The sequence below is a fragment of the Triturus cristatus genome, chromosome 2_1 (assembly GCF_964204655.1).
Source record: "Triturus cristatus chromosome 2_1, aTriCri1.1, whole genome shotgun sequence".
Classification (NCBI taxonomy): Eukaryota; Metazoa; Chordata; class Amphibia; order Caudata; family Salamandridae; genus Triturus; species Triturus cristatus.
In genome coordinates this window covers 1,029,482,814-1,029,498,692 of record NC_140581.1, presented here as the reverse complement: position 1 = coordinate 1,029,498,692, position 15,879 = coordinate 1,029,482,814, and the positions used below count along the sequence as shown (strand labels likewise).

General features: G+C 38.7%; 1 protein-coding gene across 2 annotated transcripts in view; it reads left to right on the top strand.

Moving 5' to 3' along the window:
- Nucleotides 1-15,879, top strand: part of LOC146866271 (alcohol dehydrogenase 1-like) — a 306,192-nt gene that overhangs the window by 218,713 nt on the left and 71,600 nt on the right. The window contains exons 8-9 of one of the 2 annotated variants that reach the window (XR_014970817.1): nucleotides 6,576-6,649; nucleotides 13,386-13,521. Coding sequence is in view for 1 of the 2 variants with exons in the window: in XM_085635185.1 (XP_085491311.1) it covers nucleotides 13,386-13,521 (136 nt within the window). In the remaining variant the exon portion in view is untranslated. The remainder of the gene's footprint in view (nucleotides 1-6,575; nucleotides 6,650-13,385; nucleotides 13,522-15,879) is intronic. The other variant, XM_085635185.1, reaches the window with a different exon arrangement.

Sequence of the window (15,879 nt, the reverse complement as noted above, 5' to 3'; positions counted from 1 at the left end):
TCCTATTTGTTCCTTTTTTGAAACAGCTGCTATGGGTGAAGCCCATGGAGGGGCCATTAGTGGGCTCAATAAAGCCTGGAGTCATTAGACTTTAAAACTCCTCTTCAACTTGTTGCTGTAGCTGGAAAGACAACCCTCAATGAGTTTGCTTCATGTGTGCATTGCCTCATTGATGTGGAATGTAGTCTGTGTGTCCTTAGGTTTACATAGTCTTTTAAATAGTGTTAGAAATGTGCATGTTAATATTTATCTTGAGAGAAAGTTGAATATTAAACGTAGCAGAGTAATTAATTGTACATAATACTGTTGCTGAGGGAGCAAGGGGCAGGCATCTCATTCTTCGGTATGCGTATTTCTTCCTGGAGCAATGTGAAGCTGGATTGGAAGCTTTTATTGACTTTACCCAAGTTTGTCACTGGGGACTTGATGACTCGTTTGAAACCCCTGGTTCTGTATGGTGACAGACGTGGCTTTGTTTAGATCTTGTCATTTTTGGAAGCACTCACGATGTTATATGTTGCTCTGCTGTTGAGTACAAACCTAACTATGTTGCCCATCTCCACTAAATTCTTTATTTTGATGTTGCTCTTCCCCAGCAGGTTTACTTGTGCAGCAGTGCACCCAGATGGATTTAAACATTAAATATAGCCATTCTGATGCAGCTGACACATTTCACCTACATCTGTACTTTTCAAACGTAATACCATCTAAACATTATATCAGCTCGATTTACTTACATACTCAAATTGTAACATCTGGTAGCATAGTTGGCTGTTATTTGCATACTGGTGTATGGAGTCTCGCAATTACTTCAACATAGAGCTCAGTTGCTCCAGATACAAGCTGGGAGTTATAATGCACCTCGGCGGCAGGCCACAAGGCATAGTTAGACTCCATGAGGTATGGTTGCCAATTTCTACCATTGAGGATTATTGGTTAGTAAAGAGGAGAACCATCTCTGAACCTGATCACAAATGCCCATGTAGAGTTTATGTATGAGCTTAATCTTAAATGATAAATCATATCCAAAGCTGGAGAAACCTGCTAAAATATCAGTCTTAAGATGCAACTTCACATAAGAAATCAATCACTTGCTTTTCGTGCAAGAACGCAAAGCCTTTTTTTTTTTTACATTAGGAGTACAGCACACTTAAGCCTTCATTTTCTTTACACACAGGTATCAAGGCCACATTTGTATTCTTTTTTCCTACGTCCTCGGCATTCTAAAGGTGCCCAGGTAGAGGAACGAACCAAGGACCATGCGAACACCATACTGAATTCATTTGGTCAGAGTTTTCATTTGTTTCTGTCATGGGCACTAAACCCAGCCACATGTGAAATGAGTGGAAAATGCGTGTTTATACCAAAGTTTATTGTTTTCAATGCATTCTGGGTAAGAATACTTTGTGGTATCCACACAAGTCACACCTCCCTGGACTCTTCTGGGTGTCTAGTTTTCATAAATGCCCAGGGCTTGTAGGGCTCCCTGGTGACTGGCTGAGCCAGGGCCAGAATAGTCTGCCTATTCACTATGACACTTATTAGGAAAATGGGATTTACTCCTTCTCTGCCAGTAACTATGTGAAAAATACAACCAAACAAAACCAAATTTCCTCTTGCTCGCTATCTGGATGGGGATGTTCTAGTTCTCATAGAGGCAAGAAGACTGTTTAGAAATGGGGCATAGGCCCAATCATGGGTTCACCTACCCCACTCCATACTCCTCCATAATTGTTTTGTGAAAAACATATTGCTAGTGTTTACTCCCATCCTCACCTCTGGAAGTAGGCCACAAAGACTGTTGAGCCTATGAGGATCAGGGCCGATGCCTAATACCCCAATATTTATTTTTAACAAAATAATAATAATTCATTGTGTCTAGTGGGTTTCCGCCACCCAGAGGGGATATTTGGCCGATTCTGGGGTGGAGGCATGGCCCAATGCCATGTCAGGCCACCTCCACCTTCACCCTTTTTTTGTGTGACCCTTTTGCCTAGTGTTCAATGTGCTTGCTGCTCCTCAGGCCTAGATGGAGGGGGAAAATGCAGGAGCATATGCATGAAGGGAGCATGGGCCAAAGCCTGGGTGGACTGCCCCATGCCTTCTTTTTTTACTCCTATTCTCTGATGTCTAGTGGGCTTTCTGATCCCCTTGGTGTATACTGCAGTGAACCTCCCAAACTGCCTCCCAGGGAGAGCAGAAAAACTATTTGGTTATATTAGCCAGAGGGCATGCCAGATGCTACACTGAGTTGCCCACTTCTTAAATGTTTTACCTTTACTCCCTGGTGTCCAGCGCGCTTTCTTCCCAGTAGGGGACGTTTGGGGTAAATCCCAAATATAACCTTTAGGAAATGTAGAAAAACTGTTGGGGACATTTTGGATCCGGTTCAAGGCCTGATGCCATTGCAAATGCCCACAACTATACTTTTGTCTAACTTTCTACCCTGGTGTCCAGTGAGCTTTCTCTCCCCCACTCCACGGTGGCAATTGTGGATACCCCTCCCCGTTACCACCCTATGCTGATTTTTATTTTTATTTTGGAGAGCAGTGCTTGCCCATGCCTGGGGGCCTTTCCCTCCCTCTTTGGGGTGTTATGGGTGGATCTCTGCTCTGGGTCACACTCCTGCAGAGTACCACAAACAGGGATCTAGATATATCATTGGAAAGACAAGATGGTTCCCGTTTCAGTGAAACCTCTCCTATTGAAATTTTGTGCTTAGGGGCACATGCATCAAGGTATTTCACAATCGCAAACTGTACGATTCGCAAAAATCGGCCATTTGCGTAAAATGGCCTTCCCTAATGCATGAAACTTATTTAAATTCGCAATTCAGGTAATCGCAATTTCTTGTGATTACCTAAATTGCAAATGGAAATTGGGAATCTCAATTTGCGATTCCCTAAAGCATTTTAAATTAAAGACGCCTTTTCTAAATGTGAACTGTGCATTTAGGAAACGCTAATTAGCTCAACTTCAAGTTGATGCTAATGTGTGCATACTTTAAAAAATGCACAAAACTGCATTTTTCAAAGTGCCATGTGGTACACACAGCCCCCTAGGGTATGTGTGTGCCTTACATGTGCACTTATTTTGTGTTAGGGGCAGCTCAGGGGGGCCTTAGGCCCCCGGGCACCCTTGCCTTTGCATTACATAATTTCTGTATACCATTTAGGTAATCACAATTGAGGCTATGTATGACCATTCCCACCTATGGGCCTGGAGGCCCATAGGAAAGAATGTAGTCGCAATATTTCCTGCCTTCAATGCTAAGTTGTGTTGGACATTTCCTTAGCACCTTAGAGATTGTTTAGGACGTGTTTAACATGCCCGTAGCACTGAAGCTATTAAATGCCTACAAAACATAAAGAAGATCAGATTTAAATTACATTTTGCTTTTGATCAAAAGGCAGAATGTGCTATAAATAAAAATTAACAAAAGTCCTAGGAAGGAGGTGAACAAATAGTTAAATTATTAGCCTAACAAGATTATAGAATCATCACTAGCATTTGAGACCTTTAATAAAATATTAACAGACTTAGCAAAAATACAGCACATTTTTGAAAGATTGTACTAATTACTATACTCAGAAAATCAGTCAAGTGATGGCAGTAAAACTGAGAATTGTCTAACCAATTTTGAAATTCAGAATTAACAGATGAAGTTAAGCAAGACTTTATATGGAGATCTAAACTCTAGATTGTTAGAAATCGGGTTACTGTTTGAGGGGGGTAAACCCTCCTTAAACAACAACCACATCCTCCGTCAGGGTAAAACACAAGCAAACCCTAAATTAACTTGTGCTTAACTCTGGTAGCTTTGTACGAAAGCAATCTGATTTCACCTAGAGGTGCTTTGTAAAGTATTTATGCAGCACTTCAAATAGCAATAAAGTGAAAACCAACACAAGAAAATCCCAGAGTAAAATTTTATAAATAATTTGATTCCAAACCAACATAAATGTAATCAGTAGAAACAGAGATATGCAATTTTAAAGATTTAAGTGAGAAAAAGTGCCAAAAGTGGATATCTGATCATGCTGGACTAGGACTAAGTCACAAGTACCAGAAGAACACAATGGAGTGCAGGATGGCTAAAGGGACCCAGTCAGCCCCACTGAACAAGAGTACCTTAAATCCTGGTTGTGTAGTCCGGTGTTGAGGATGCGTCACACAGCGACGATTCCTAGGAGCTGTGAAGCTGTGATGTGAGGTCTTGCGTCCTCATCCAGGAGGCCATCAATGAGGGGCTTGCGATGCGAAGTCCTGCGTCTAGATGCATCATGCACTGGCTGGTTTTTTAAAAAGCTGTGGGGCTTGTGATGTGGAGTCCTGCATCGTTGTCAAGGATGCTGTTGACGAGGGCATTAGATACTAGGGTCTGCGTCAATGATGCATCACGCAGCAGCGGTCCTTGATAGGCTGCATGTGGTGACACAAAGTCCTGTACCAGAGAAGAACCATACAGAGGTCCTGATGTAGAGTTTGTTGAGGAGATGGGTCATGCAGCAGCTCCAGTGCGAAGTTTCTGGTCAGCGATGCTTTGACCTGCAGCTCTGATGCATTGGTTCTGCTGGGACCCTAGTTGTGGCTGGTAAGCACCTTCAGGCTCACTTCCAAGGGCCCAGGACTGGGATGGTACCACTTGGGGGGGAGGGTAGAACTCTCAGTTGGCAGAGTCTAGGTGCTGGTTAGGGGATGCAGAAAGCATCTACTGTCCCTGAGGTGTCTGATCAGTAGGCCAGCTATCTAACCCTTGGAGTCACTCTGGTGGTCCTGGTTCAAGATGCAAGTTTAGTACTTCACTCGGGCAGCTGATCAGGGCAGCAGGGTAGCAATAGAGCAGGGCAGCACAGTGGCAGTCCTTCTTACAGAGCAGCACAGCAGTAATTTTCTTCCACATGCCCAGATGTGTACTGAAGAGTCGGAGTGCCAGGTCCAATATTTATACCTGGTGCCCAATTTGAAGTAGGGGAAGCTACTAGAGGTTTCCAACCCCCAGGGTTGCTGGGGATTCCCTGTCTCCTTGCTGTGGTCTCAGACTGTCTGCAGTCACAATAGATAAGTGTCAAACCCCTTTGAGAGAGTGCTCAGGCAGGGCCTTTGTGATGTGCAAGTCATTTAGGTGAAAAACTACTACCACTGTTTGACACATGGTGACTCATCCTGCCAACACCTAGCTTCCCTTTGTCTCATTGTGTGGGAGCAATACACAAAAACCAACTGCCAACTGCATCTAGTCATGTGGCCCAGGATACAGGCAGCAAACATTAAATGGTTGGGAGAGGAAAATGCCAACTTTGTAAAGTGGCACTTTCAAAAATGTGATAAAAAATCCGAATTTATTATTAAAGAGGGCTTTTAAATACATTTGTATAGACACCAAACTCGATATTCCCACCTGCTACCAATTAAAAGTTAACCCTTATTAAATGTAGTAAGGAAACCCAATGTTATACTATGGAAGACATAGGCCTTGCAGTAATGAAAAGTGAATGTAAGATTTCTTTCTACCAGGACATTTGAAACTTAAAAGTCCATGTGCAAATTTTTAAATAAACTGCACCCTGCCCTCTGCTCTGTTCGTGCTGTACCCTAGAAGTGACAAATGTATTTAAAAGGAAGATTTGAGCCTGGAAAAAGGTTTATTTTGCTAGGTTGAAATGACAGTTTAAAACTCTACACATAAACTGCAATGGGTATCCTGAGATGTTTAAAGGGCTACTTAAGTGGGTTGTACAATAAGTAGCCTACTAGTAGCATTTAATATTCAGGCTCCGGGTGCATGTAGTACAACTTTACAAGGGACTTACAAATAAATTTATATGACAAATGGGTATAAGCCATTTTACAATGTTTAGAGGGGAGAGAACAAGCACTTTAGCACTGGTTAGCAGTGATCGAGTGCTCAGAAGCCTAAGGCCAGCAAAAACGAGATCAACAAAAAATGGAAGAAGAGGAACACCTGAAGGCAGAGGCTATTATGAAGATGTTCAATAGGATTAGGTAATCTTTTGAATTCTAAATGGTTATGGTCATAACGGAATCGATGTACAATTTTGGAAATCCTTGTAGCTTAAATTTAAACATAAAATGACAGGCAACAAACACAGAATATACAAGCAGAGTTAAGCACATTTCAACTTGATCTCTTTACTACTGTCAACCCACGGCATATTAGATACTGTCACCATTGTCCAATTTGGTGCTATCATTGCCCATTGGACTCTGAGCCTTTGGACCCGATTATCTTCCAACATTGACAACATAATCTAGTTTGAGCTGTATTAGAAGGCACCATTTTCCTTTTGTGATACTTTTCACTTGGGGCCTGAGGTTTCTGTATCAAGTTATACTTTTCTGAGATCACCGCCGTGAGATGGTGTAACATGTCTAGTCTCTCTGACGCTTAGATTACTGAAATCCTTAATTTTGGGTTATGACATCCAAAACTGATTGGTGCTACTGATTTTTGGGATTCTGAGATGTACTTATATCACTTAGACAACGCCTGTTTTTACATTCTAGTGCATTCTCGACAAGTAATTGTCCCTTTGCGATGTTGTTTTTTTCAGACTCGCCAAGTATACAGTCCTATACATTTTCGGTGAGACGCTGGTCTTATTGCTATCCTTCTTATACTCTGAGGGTGGGTGTTCTACTACCTTGTCACAAAGTTTATTGTATTTATTACTATCATTGACTTATTGCTTTAAAGTCTTTAGTATGACTTTGGTCTTATTGCTGCTCACCTTGTACTCTGAAGGTGTGTGTTCCACTATCTTATCACAAAGTTTACTGTACTAATACTTTATTTTGGTTTATTGCTTTGATGTCTTTTTCACCCCCTTATGAGTTTATTTTTGAGCAATTCTGACACCCTTAGCTGTGAGTATTACTTTCTGAGCCTGTCTCACAAACGTCCCTCACCGTTGCCAACATACTTTGTACGTTCACTAATTTGCAGGACTTGAATGAGGATTTTCTCAATTTTCTGTCTTGTGCTTCCTTGCTCTTATTTCTTTTTATAGATATCCATATTGGTAGATGGCTTGTCACTCGTTTTTAGTTTGTGCCTTCTAACTCTTCGCTAGTGAAGCTCATGTATTAGGGCATATGAATTATTGCAGTATATGTGTGTATTGATGTGCTTATAACTTGCTGTGTCAAGCCTCAAGACCAATTGACCTGTGTTTAATGTTTTAGAAGTAATTTGTCTTTATTGTAATAAGTGTGTATTTAATTATGTTTTTTGATGGTGTGTTTTACTTTACCTCATGTATGTACACACTCCATGCACTGATTACTTATTATGTTTAAAGAACATATATGTACATGCGTCCTTTGCATGTTTGAAGCCGTGAGGAAGCACATGATTGGGCGAAACGTGTTGGCTGTGTTTGCATGGTTTTTCTGAAGATGAGCCCAATTAACGAAAGAGGCACAAGCATAGAAACTGCTTGTCTTACTGAACTTTTTGCCTTTTTGAATGTCTCATGCATAACTCTCTGCTTGCATATTCTGTGTTTGTTGACTCAAATGTTGTGTTTATATATATCTTATGTGTGGACAGTTGGTAGCTTGCCATTGAAGGTGGGCATATTTTGTTTGAACAACACTGAGATAATTAATTTATAAATGCATTTCAATGATTTGCAATAGAATTATTTGATATTAACAAAATTGAAGATATCATATGTATTTTGAAACCTCGTGTAACTTCTTCAACTCTGTATCGAAACTTCCAGCAGCTATGAGACTTATACTCTCTAGAACAGGATATAGAAATTAAACAGATATATGAAGCTATTGCTATTTTTTCAGAAGTTAACGCTCCCACCCCAGATTGCCTTTTTGTGAGTTTTCTCTGAATTCACAAGAGCTCTGGTGCCTAAGCTCATGATGCTCTTTCCACATTTCCTTTTAAAGTGAGATGCATGTGGCTCATTTTTAGAAATAATCTTATGATACATACCTTAAAGATTGTCCTACCTGTAAATGTTATAGACCTACTTCTCTTCTTAATACAGATTGTACCATTTTTGGCAAAATTACAGTGCTTTTTACTAATGTGTATTCCTCCATCTATATTCCTCATCTAACAGGCATGCAACATTATGAGTTTGTTAAGGGTAGAAATATTGCAGGTTAATCAAGGGCCTTTATAAATGTCATTCACAGTGCTTCAAAACACATGGCTCCATTGGTGGCTCTAACTCTTATGTTGAAAAGACTACATTTTTCCGGGCCCAAGACCTCAGTTTTTGTCAATGGAATACTGTGGTATTATATGTACCTTATAAAAGGTACTAGACTGGGTTGTCCCCTCTCCTCATTACTTTTTAATTTGCTACAACCCTTTTTTCACACAAATAGCAGATCCAACACTTTCACTGATTATAAAAAACAAAAAGCTGTAAAGGTTAAAACTACAGCCTATGCTGATGGTATATTACATACATGTCTAAACCAGACAGGTCTTTTGTCATCATACTCTATAGCCTCCAACTATAAACTGCATATTGAAAAACATAGGCCATGCCAAGTAATATGCTTTAGCACCACTCCTCAGCAACCCAGGGTCATATACTTTCTCTCTGTTTAAATAAGAGTATTTTAATTATTAATAATCTATTTTTTACATTTCAAGATATGTAATATAAGTTTATTCTCCCAAATTCTTTTGGTTGTAAATACAATTTTCGCATAGCAACTATTAAACTGAATATTACTGAAGGTTCTGTAATAGATCTTGAGGATGTTGCAACCTCTGTTCAGACTAACAACATTTCTGTAGAAGGTAAAGCTTCCTATATTTATAAGAACTTTACATAATGGAACAGTGATAAACCAAAAACATTACATTGAATTATTATAGGAAAAATACTTGAGAATTGTTTTATGTTATCTAATTGGAAAAAAGGTTCTAAAATTATTTCAGTCTCTCATTCTGCAAGCACCACACACACATTATACTTCTTTTATAATAGATATCTTTTTAACTCCATGTTCTCTTTACAAGATGAAACTATCTAAAGAAAAACAAATGTTGCTCTTTCAATGAAGCAAATAATAACAAATGATATACATTTTTTGACTATATAAAGTTTAGACTGTTCTCAAAACAAGTTTGGGATAAGATTAGAGGTATGTGTTCTGTTAAACTTATTATTTCATGGAAACACACATTCCTGGCTATTTTTTCAACATTTAGGCCACAAACTTGTTAACAGGGAAATTAGTTAACCTGTATTGCTATCATTCTACAGGCAATTACATCCAATTGGAAGAATATCAGGAAAATTGCTTATATCAAAAACTGTACTATGCTTTGCCAAGATCACAGAATAACATACACTATTTCTAATTGTTCATTAAGAGAGATAAATTGTGGCTGCTCTTGACTTCCTTCCTCTCTAAAGAAATTACCACTGATATTACTGTGATTGAATATTTTAAAACTTTTACTATTTATTAACTTTTAGATGATCTGGGATACTATGTAATATTGTTTCATTTATTATGTTTTTCCATGTAAAAATTGGCCCCTTTGAAAATAATCTGTAAGGTATCTATTATATTGTTATAAATCCTTCAGTTTCTTCTTTATTATTTCCTCTATTTTCTTCTTTCTTGCTTGCTGGCTTATCAAGCAATTTTATCAGGAATTCTCTGACCATCTACTTCCAGAAAAGACCAACTTGTATAGTTACATTCCTATGCCCAAAATTATTATCAATGAGATTCATAAGGCGGGGGAGGAGTTATCTAGACTGTTCAATCTAAAGTTATTTTGTACTCTTCGATGTGGATCGTAAAATTGTGAAGAGAATTCTCACAACACAATTAGAAATTAGTAGCTTGATCAATCCTTAACAAATGGGCAGCACTAAAGGACTGTAGAGTAATATGCACATTGATACTATTTTAACACCAATAAATAAATATAGAAGGTCCAACTAGAAATGTTATTGTTAACCTTTTGTGTGGAAAAAGCTTTCAACAGAGTAAGTTGGAAATTTCTACTCAAGATTTTATGAGTGTTCCGTAGTTGAACCCCTAGCTTATGGTATAAGAGAAAATCCAAGTATTTGCTGAGTAAAAATAGATAGTATATTTTTTACAGATTTTTAGACAGAGATGATCTGCTATTTGTTTTGAGAACTACTATAGAATACACAACCAAATTTGGCAAACTTGTGTGTGAGTTTGGCGAATTGTCCAATTATAACCTAAACTCAGCAAGAGTTACTTTATGGAGATAATTGAAAATTGGAGTTATAATAGGTCACGCAATATTAAAAAATATTTATGAATAATGCTGAGAAGTAAGATGGAAGATATAGCCACAATTAAATAAAAAATAGTGACTGATTACATTATTACGTAGTAGGTAGTCAGTATCACTTATATTAACTCTATGGGGCAAAATGTTCTCAATCTAGATAATGGTATTACAAATAGTCATATGTTCATTCCAGAATGTTCATCTGAGTACATATGATAAAAGACATAAAACTAAGCATTGGCGAAGATCAATCCACTACCTTCAGTGGAGAAATATAGATTCATTTCTTTCATGATATTATGGAAATCAATGCCTAGGACCTTTTCACATATAAGTGATGGCAGCAAAATCAATGGAAAAACAGTCTTGGTGCAACATAAGTGTGCAATTATAAAAGAGACAGAGCTGGAGACCAAATAGAAAATAGAGTGTGGCAGTAATCGATGTTAGAGCGTTGACCTGGAGAGCTTTGTCCAGGAGCCCCCATCACCTAAAATGGAGGGTTGAAGGACAGAGAAGACACATGGTTTCTATTTTTCCGATAGAGGGTCAAATTACATGAAGTTGTCAATGAAAAATACATAAATCATTGTGAATGCAAACCACCAAAGTCCATAGTTACCTATCTATGACTCAGGCTGTTATATGTACATTAGGACTCTGCAAAGAGAAAAACTTCACCCGAGAAATCATGTAAAGTCAGAAACTTCATCCCAGCTAAAGCACAAAAATGATTCATGGGTTTGGCCCTCTTCATTTAATTGAAGGTTCCACACACTGTTCTGTACAGTTGAGCTGTTTCTCAACTGCAGGATATTCTTTCCATAAACAGTGAGAACATCATGCAATTTGAAATATTATTAGGGAGATATGGTGAAAATTTAGACGGGAGTTAGGTGGGTCCTGATACGACACTGGACAGTGCAAGGGACCTGGGTATTTTCTGATGGAGGTTGCCTGGCAAACAGAACCGGTCCAGATGCTGCCTTTGAATCTGCTCTTTATTTTTTCTTTTTCTAAATAAATCTTTGCAAGCGCCATCATGCCTGTAAACTTTAAAAGTACCATAAAAACCTACAGTTCACGTGGCTTACATCTTCACACACTCCTAACGTACAGGACATTTTGTCAAAAATATACCATACACAGCACAACTTTATGTAACCAATCACCTTACAATATTTATAATCCACTCTATATTCACCTAGTGCTGGCTAGCTTTCCTCACTTGTACCTTTAATCAACATGCAAGGGTTGTCAACTTTCAAGAGCCATGTGAAATCCAGCAGTCATACTGTGATATGAAAATAATGTTTCTGCACAGTCTTACCCTTAAACACAGAATTATTAATTCATAAAAAAGCACATTATTTGTGGAAATAACATTTCTGCAAGCTTTTGCCTCATATCTGGGTGTAAAGTATCGCCAAGAAAGTTAGACACTATGTGGCTGATTTCGTGACTCGGTCCTGGGACCAACTGACACCTGGTCGGTGGTCCCGACAGGCCCATTACAATGCGATCAAACACTATTCGGTCGCATTTCCCCTTTCCCCAATGGGAGCTTGTGTTATGGCAGTAAACCAGCCGTAACACAAGCTCCTGTTGAGAAAAGGGAGGTGCAGGTAATTCCTTCACCCCGTGGAAGGCACCGCAAGGTGACTGCCACAAGGTGCAGGAATCAACAGGGGGGTACCAAAGGTGCTCCCTCTGCCTTCAACAGGAGGCTGTGCACCTAAGGGGGCGCTGCTGTGGGCCCCTAAACATGCTTTCCGACATGGTTTCCATGTCGGGCACGCTGGCATGGAAACCATGTCGGAAACCGTGCATTGTAATCTAAAGGGCAGAAAGGCACGCTCTTGAGATTTCAGGCCAGCTTCCGACTGACTGACGGATTCTCCGAGCCAGTCGGAAGCCTCCCAGAATGACCAGCTGGTTTACTTTCCGACCACCTCAATCATAACGAGGCGGTCGGAAAGTAAACCGAACGGGCCATTACAATGCAGCCCTGAAGGCTCCAGCCACAGGTCGAAGCCTTTACGGGCCACATTATAATCAGCCCCATAGTGTAACTCTTTTTATAATTAAAAAAGTCAAAACACCAGCCTAAATGAAGGGATCAGTTGTTTCAGCTGTGGTATAACTGACAACAAACAATTCCATTTAATTAATGTAGACCTCTGTAAAACTTCAAAGTAAGCCTGGCAATCATATGGACCATGTTACTGAAACCCAAGTGGTGCTAAATTCCACCAAGAAGCTATTTGAGCAGCACCTTACATACAGTGCGACTTTGTCATTAGTGAGGCTGTCCCATTTTTCTTCATTTTTGCCGCAATTTATTATCAGGATTGAGACTATTCAAGCCTAGAAGGCCTCATTTTTCAAGGATCTCCCTTAGTTCATGATAACCTATGCAAACCTGTCCATTGACATTTGCTGAAAAAAAGAAAAACTGCATAGCTTTACAGCATTACAATATATCGATGGAAGTAATAAAACCTCACTCGAAATTAGCGCTGCCCAGAAGCTTATCAGGCCTCTACCACTTTGGAAGTAGTGTTTGATTTGTAAAAATATAAATCCTGAGGCACAAGTTTTTCCTTTGTAGCTTGCTCCTGCTTTCTCCTTTCATCACTGTTTCCTATCTTTCTCTTCCACCTTCTTATTTTTTTTATGGGTCATTAAAAGATGGTGAAAATGATGTCCTGGTCCCCTAAAACGAGTGCTGATGCCCACCACCAGCACTCACTGTTTAAAAATTAATTTATTATCATTAGTTCAATGTAGCCAAGAGTGTAGGGAAGAGCAGGAATTTATGTATACGCAGTATTTCTATAGCAGGAGCCTAGCCAAAAGGCAGCAGAGGGATGTACATGGTAAAAGAAAAGCATAATGTCAGCGAGAAAGAAAAGAGTATGCTGGGTCATGGATGATAAATGCATTGTGATGTAAGATTCGGTAATGGGGTGGAACTTCAACTCTCTCCTAAACTGGAATAGCATTGGGGTGGTCCTGATGGATACAAATATGTAGAGTACGGCTTTGAATCACATCACTATGCCCATTATTTCTTGGCATGTTTCTTGATGTCCAGGATTCCGGAAAGACTGCGGCCCACAGCTGGTGGCTGATCACATGGCAAAGAAGTTTAATCTGGGCGAGCTGGTGACTCACACTTTACCATTTGAGAAGATCAGTGAAGGATTCGAACTGTTGCGCAGTGGAAATTGGTAAGTTGCTTTTCAAGAAAATGTATTGGAAAGTGTACAGTCAGCACACAGTGAAGAAAGGCATTCTCATTGCACATTTATTTGGAGAGATCTGCACTTTCTTAAAACAAAATACAGCTTTTCTTAATACTGTAAAGTGTTAACTAATGGTACTGACTGCTTCAAAGGGTGAGATACATTGTGCTCTAGGTATTATATAGAACAGTGTACCACTGCAAGAGTAATTTAAAGATATAAATATAATTCAGTTTTTGGTATAGCAATTTTTTGTGTTCAAAAAGGCTTTATTGAAAACCATATATTACATTGTAAAAAGGTACACAGTACAATATATCATCTGTAATAGAAAACATATTTAAGTAAAACATTAATACAGTTATACATTTCAGGACCATAAAGAAAGGTTGTCAAATGTAGTCTAACCGTTAAAGCAATAAATTATATGAAAAATAAGGTATATAATTTTTCATCAGAGAGTTCAAGGTGGTTTTGAGGTCTCTGACAATATACAGTCAGTGGCTGGTAATTGTTTAATACTATTGTCTACAAAAGTCATAAGAGGTAACCAAAACAAATCACTGTTTACTTTATATCCACTAGACGATATAAAACCTCTATCCAAATACTGTGCCACCAAGCTTTAAAGGAAATTTTGAAAGCACATTTCCAATTAATACTAATTTGTTGGAAAAAAAGCAAGTAGCAAATCTAACAAACTACCAAGAAATAGGTATACAATCTTAAAAGGATAACAACTGTGAAAAAGTGCAATGATTTTCTGTAAGAACTTGTGCCAAAAAAAGAGAGTATGTGGGCACAACATGTGCATTTAATCACTATTACGTTTTACAAGACCGACAATAAGCATCTATACTCTGGGAGAATTTAGCCAAAAGGTAAGGAGTAACATGTAATTTGTTTTGTTCAATTTACTTGAAAAAGTAAAACCGAAATCTGCTTCACAAAGTTATTCTGTTCTAGATTTGGGCCTTATAAAATTAACTGGGGAAATTCTATTTAGAGATCTGAGAAGCTTCAATCAAATGGGTAAACCAAGGCTGAAAGGAATTGGGTATTTTAACAGACTGCTGAAACTGTGAGAATGAGATCGGTGTATTGCCTTGAAACAAATCAGTGACCCAAATTATATTCCTGTCTCTCCAAGATTTACAGGACAATGATTTATTTCGATGTTTCATCAACTTGTTATACCACAAAGGGGAGTGCATAAAAGCTTCTCAAGAACTGTTGCCAAGGAAGGGCAAGATTTTATAAGAGACAAGTATGTTTAAAAAGTTTAGATGCTGTCAAATAGGAAGGAGATGTAAAAGAGATAACCTCCAGTGGAGTAAAAGGGAGGAACAGTAACCGTTCTATTTCAAGTCATAATGGAGAGAATGAGTAGGAACACGTTTGAAGCCATAAAGCTGCCTATCATAAACTAAAGTTTTGATGGTAATGACAGAAATTCAGAAAGTTCACCCCACCCTCAAATTTTTTTTCCTTCAGTTTATATAATGATACCCTAGATTTTCTATGTCTACATACAATTTGGAAAGTATAGAATCATTTCAAAAAAACATTAGGAACATGCACTGGTATCATGGAAAATATGTATAACAACATAGGGGCCATCACCATTTTAATCAAACCCAAGCATGCCCACCAAGATAGGAACAATGGATTCCAAGAGGCTAGTAAAGATTACATTTTCCTCATCCCCCTTTTAAGTTGATACGCACTGTATCAGGAAGAGTATTGGTAAACTCTTCTACAGAACTTTTTAGGACAGTTATGAAACTTACCAATCTGCCTGAGAAAATATTACCAACTGCAACCAAGCTTTTTGCAATACCCTAGCAGGCATCTTTCCTACTAAAATGCAGAATGTTACAATACCTTAGCGGCAAATAAGCTGATAGCTTCAGATTCCCGCAATATCTTGCCTACTACTTCAGAAATATTGTGCTCTTTTTTTTGTTTAGCACCAATCAGGTTTTAGTTTTAGCCAATTCTATCAAATCAGGTTCCCCTCTGGACCTGTGTCCTCCACAAATTATACATATAGCACCTGTGTTCGTAAGTTCCCACCTGATTAACATTTTAATGAAATGATCAATCATGGCTACTTCCCTAGAGATTAGAAAAGAGCCTATATCCTTTCGGTTTTGAAAAAAAACAATCTTAACCCTCACGATCCCAGTTGCTATAGCCTTATCTCACCTCTCCCATTCCTGGCTAAAATAATGGGAAAGGCCTTTAACCATGAATTGGCCTCTTTTATAGATACCAACAACATAGTTGATTCCACTCAATTTGGTTTTGGTGTAAACATTGTACTGAGTTGGCAGTAATCAT